Source organism: Vespula pensylvanica, chromosome 4 (genome assembly GCF_014466175.1).
Source record: "Vespula pensylvanica isolate Volc-1 chromosome 4, ASM1446617v1, whole genome shotgun sequence".
NCBI lineage: Eukaryota > Metazoa > Arthropoda > Insecta > Hymenoptera > Vespidae > Vespula > Vespula pensylvanica.
In genome coordinates, this window is record NC_057688.1 from 700,455 (window position 1) to 704,580 (window position 4,126).

General features: G+C 36.5%; 1 protein-coding gene across 2 annotated transcripts; it reads right to left on the reverse strand.

Annotated features, from left to right (window-relative positions):
• Nucleotides 1–1,608: 1,608 nt before the first annotated feature.
• LOC122628512 (basic helix-loop-helix neural transcription factor TAP) lies at nucleotides 1,609–4,045 on the reverse strand. 2 transcript variants are annotated; one of them, XM_043810884.1, is made up of 3 exons: nucleotides 4,029–4,045; nucleotides 2,521–2,718; nucleotides 1,609–2,231 (listed from the first exon to the last, which is right to left on the reverse strand). In XM_043810884.1, the coding sequence occupies exons 2-3, from the start codon at nucleotides 2,704–2,706 to the stop codon at nucleotides 1,710–1,712; spliced, it is 708 nt and encodes a 235-aa protein (XP_043666819.1). In that variant the 5' UTR covers nucleotides 2,707–2,718; nucleotides 4,029–4,045; the 3' UTR covers nucleotides 1,609–1,709. The 2 variants fall into 2 exon arrangements, with proteins under 2 accessions (XP_043666819.1, XP_043666818.1); XM_043810883.1 differs by lacking the exon at nucleotides 4,029–4,045 and adding an exon at nucleotides 2,866–3,105.
• Nucleotides 4,046–4,126: the final 81 nt, after the last annotated feature.

Genomic DNA, 4,126 nt, shown 5'->3' on the forward strand with positions numbered 1-4,126 from the left:
TTAACATTTTCCAACAATTCTCTATCATATTATTCGACGTTAGAGAAACGAATGTTGCGAGATCGAAGCAAAATATTTTTCTTCGATACTGCGCTTTTCACGAATGTTTTGATAAAGCCACTCTCTCGGGTTGACTTTTCCGTTTCGATGAAGTATTCCTATTCAGTTATTTATTTTTCTAACACTTGCCACTTGGATCACAAAGTGGGTGACGCCTACTTACTTTTATCATGGAAATGGTCTAACGTTGCAGTTGCCATTTTTTGAATAGAATAGACATAAAAGATAGATATTCTACGTGTTTTGCATAGTCGCTAGCAGTTTCGATTCATACATTTTATGTGAATTATTACGAATACTATTTTGTTGGGGAATCTTAAAGATGATTTTGCCGTAGGAAAATCTGTTTTTCAATTGTTGCTTTTTCTAAGCATTTCAAAGTCACGTTCCTGATGTAATCCGTTGGATTAGTTGGGTAGGTGTAATCTCAGCCACGATTTGTGATACATCTGCCCCATGCTCGTTCTTCTAAAGGACACGTGCCGTGGCACGTGTTCTTTCATTCCAAATAGGAAGCGATTTCATTCCTGCAAAGTGGTTCCTTGGCTAATTTGGATGGAGATTATTTCGTATCGTTAAATGAAGGATAACAATAACAATGCATAGGTATGTATATATGATAAAATATGATTTATTGATGTAAGTATAAAGTCTGTACAATATATATTCCCTGAATGAATAAAATTCCGTATTAAGATAAGGACACTGGCGTGGGGGAACATTATTTTATATCTAATTAATATAAAATAAAATTAAAAATTCGATCTTTCCCTCGATTATACGTTATGGATAAAATGAGATCAAACGTTCGAGATCAACTTAAAAACATCGATGACTAGAACAATGAGGAACGCGTGTAAAGATGTATCTATGAAAGAAGTCCGATAAAAATTATAATTCGGAACTATCGAGACTGAAGGATTTAGAGGAGATTACTGATAATGGCGGCATGTTTATAATAATGATTAACTTATAATTAGCTTAAGCGTTCTAAATTCAATTTAAATAGATTACTCTCTTACAAAGTAGATAACGATAACCTTTTGGTATTGTTCTTTAATTTTTTTTTCTTCTACGACTTCTAATCGACTATCGACTTGAAGTCTCTCGATTAAACCGGTTATACTGATAATAGTTACGAAGGAGAAGAAATACGATAATAATTATCGCTGAGTTTTGCTTTCGTACGTAATAAATTTGCACTATTATTACTCATTGATTTTCAATTAACTGTTCGAAGTTGGACAACGATCGCAACAGTAAGAAAATAATTTCTCCATCGTATTTCTTCCAAACGTTTTCGTTATTGCATCGTAAATATATACCGACGATACTCTACGGTAAATTCTCTCTCTCTCTCTCTCTCTCTCTCTCTCTCTCTCTCGATTAAATTTATCGAAAAGTAGCAAACACTTTGGTATTATTATCACGCGATAGAAAGTTCGCGCAAAGAGAACACATGATCGGTAGAACCATCCTAGTACTCGATATATTCAAATACGATAATGGCTCGATACATATATTCGTAAAAATACATTCGATGTCGATGGCACAGATAGATCAAAGGATTTTTTCAATTTCGTCTGTTATTTCGTTGAATGAAAATCTAATACGAAAGAGTACAGACGATACAATATAATGTCCAAATTTTAAAGGCACTGATACATGCTGTTGTGATGAGTCATGTGATGATGTGGCTGAGGAATTTGATGATGTGGATACATCCTTTGCTCGTAACATGGCTGATATTGTTGTGGTATCGGTGGACTGACACTTTGATCGCTATAGCAATCATATTCTTGCCATTCCGGCACGAATCTTTCCTGAGGATAGGGAAATGTCGCTGCGTGACTCGGTCCAAGTCGTTTTTGTGCAGCTACAGCACAACTTCCGGTCGAAGATGTGATCATGTTACCGTTCTCACTGATGCTGACTGTCACATTGCCGACGTTGACGGTTACCTCACCGCTTTCAGAGTTTCCTAAGGTTTGAGAGAGAGCCCATATGTAATTGTGAGCGAACCGAAGGGTCTCGATCTTCGTCAATTTGGTGTCTTCGGGAAACGTAGGTAAAGCCATCCTTAGTCTTTCTAGTGCATCGTTCAGCGTGTGCATTCTGTGCCGTTCTCGATCGTTTGCCTTTATCCGACGATTCCTTTTCAATCTGAGTACCTAAAGTATCAAAGAAAATAGGATTCTTTCACTTTTGTCCCTATCTCTTTATTTCTTTTTATTTTATTTCGTTTTATTTTATCTGTTATCATCCACCATCTTTCTCTTGTTCTCTTTTATCAGATTGTATCTTAAGATCTTACATTTTTTTTAATCTTTACGATTTTTTAAATGGTACGAACATTAATTGCGACGAAATAGAAAGATTCATTGGATAGGATTGGTAAGTAAATAGTTAGTGAATTTTAATAGAGGCAATTTAGAATCGTCATTGTTTCAAAATATTTACCTGGGTTGGACTTTTGCACCGCGTATTCCGAGTTTTCTTCCGTTTGTCTTCCTTCACAGGTGGAAAGAGACCATCCGCGGATAATTCGTGTTTTGGAGACTCGAAACTGACATCAAAGCCGGAGTCAGATGAACTGGATAGTTCGTCGAAGCCTCCCTCGCTACAGAATGAATATTCCGATGACATCGCGGTGATTCACTATAACACGAAGACAATCACTCTTACGTGATAATCGAGTAACCGATGAGTAATTTTCTTTTTTGGTTTTCTTTGTTACTTTATCAAACAATTATACACTGGAAAGTTTTTTATATTTCGAACAAACGATATATCTCTTCTGTATACCTTGAATATATTATCGAAGATGACAATAGAAATGTGAATTATCCTTTGGAAAACACAGAGAATGTTTCACGAACGATCACACAGAATCACAATCGAATTGAAATAAAATTGATAATATTGGAATTAATGTTCGCGATCGTACGTTCTCGTCACGCCATCATCAAGTCGAAAGAGACGAATAAGAGAATAGGAAAGAACGCAAAAGCGAAAATAAGAATCGAACGAGCGGACTAGGCGGGGTACAATTTGGTACTGTGCATGTGAGAAGGGGCTCTTAGAGCATATATACCGTCCCGGGGGTATTTCACCCCCTCCACAAGACCCGACGGCCACCGTCTATGGGGCACCGTACCAAGAGTTCACCCCATAATCACTGCGGAGGGGTACCTAACGTTCCTATCCCTTCGTCTCTCTCTCTCTTCTCTATACTCCTCCCATTTTCTCTCCCTTACCCCCACTTTTCTCTATATGCGTTAGACGCGTGCCATAGAGAAAAAAGGAGAGAATGAGAGAGAGATAGATAGATAGAAAGAGAGAGAGAGAGAGAGAGAGAGAGAGAGAGAGAGAGAGAGAGAGAATGAAAGAGACAGAGAAGTATGTAGCTGCCTTGTTAGAAGATTAGAGGTTTTTAGGGTGATTACACCGCTTTGAGATTTCGCGTACAACCGAGCCCTTCTTTTTAAGTCCGTCTACCGAGAAAACAAAACGATTTATCTCTAACCATAGTCACGGAGAATTTCATGTTTCGTTTCTATTATTTTCTGTTTCGAAGTCTTTCATAGTTTACTTTCTTTTTTATTTTCTCGTTTACAAATCAGATCTGTCATACGTATCCCTTGTCTGTATGCTTACGATCTAAAGAGATCTTCTAAAAAATTGTTCTCAATTAATTTAATCGAGTTGGATTAATCTGTCTTTTATGTCTTAAAAATTATCTCATCTTTTCTTCTTTTTTTTTTTTTTTATTAAATACGGCTCGTTTTTGTATCGTTTTATATAACTTTTTGTAGATTAATGTCGGATTAGCTGCACGGCATAAAGGATTGCCTATCATCAGGGGAAGTAGTTATTGCAAGAGCGAATCTTATAAGACCGCGGATCTATTTTTGTAGAAATTTACTTTGTAGATTTTGTAATAGATCAATTAGCGTTTGTTAACTCACCTGAAAAGAAAAATGAATGTTTTGTCTATATATAGAAATCTGCACTTTCAAAAGGTCTCGACTCGATCGCGACGTTCAATGTATAACTAAAGCATAAG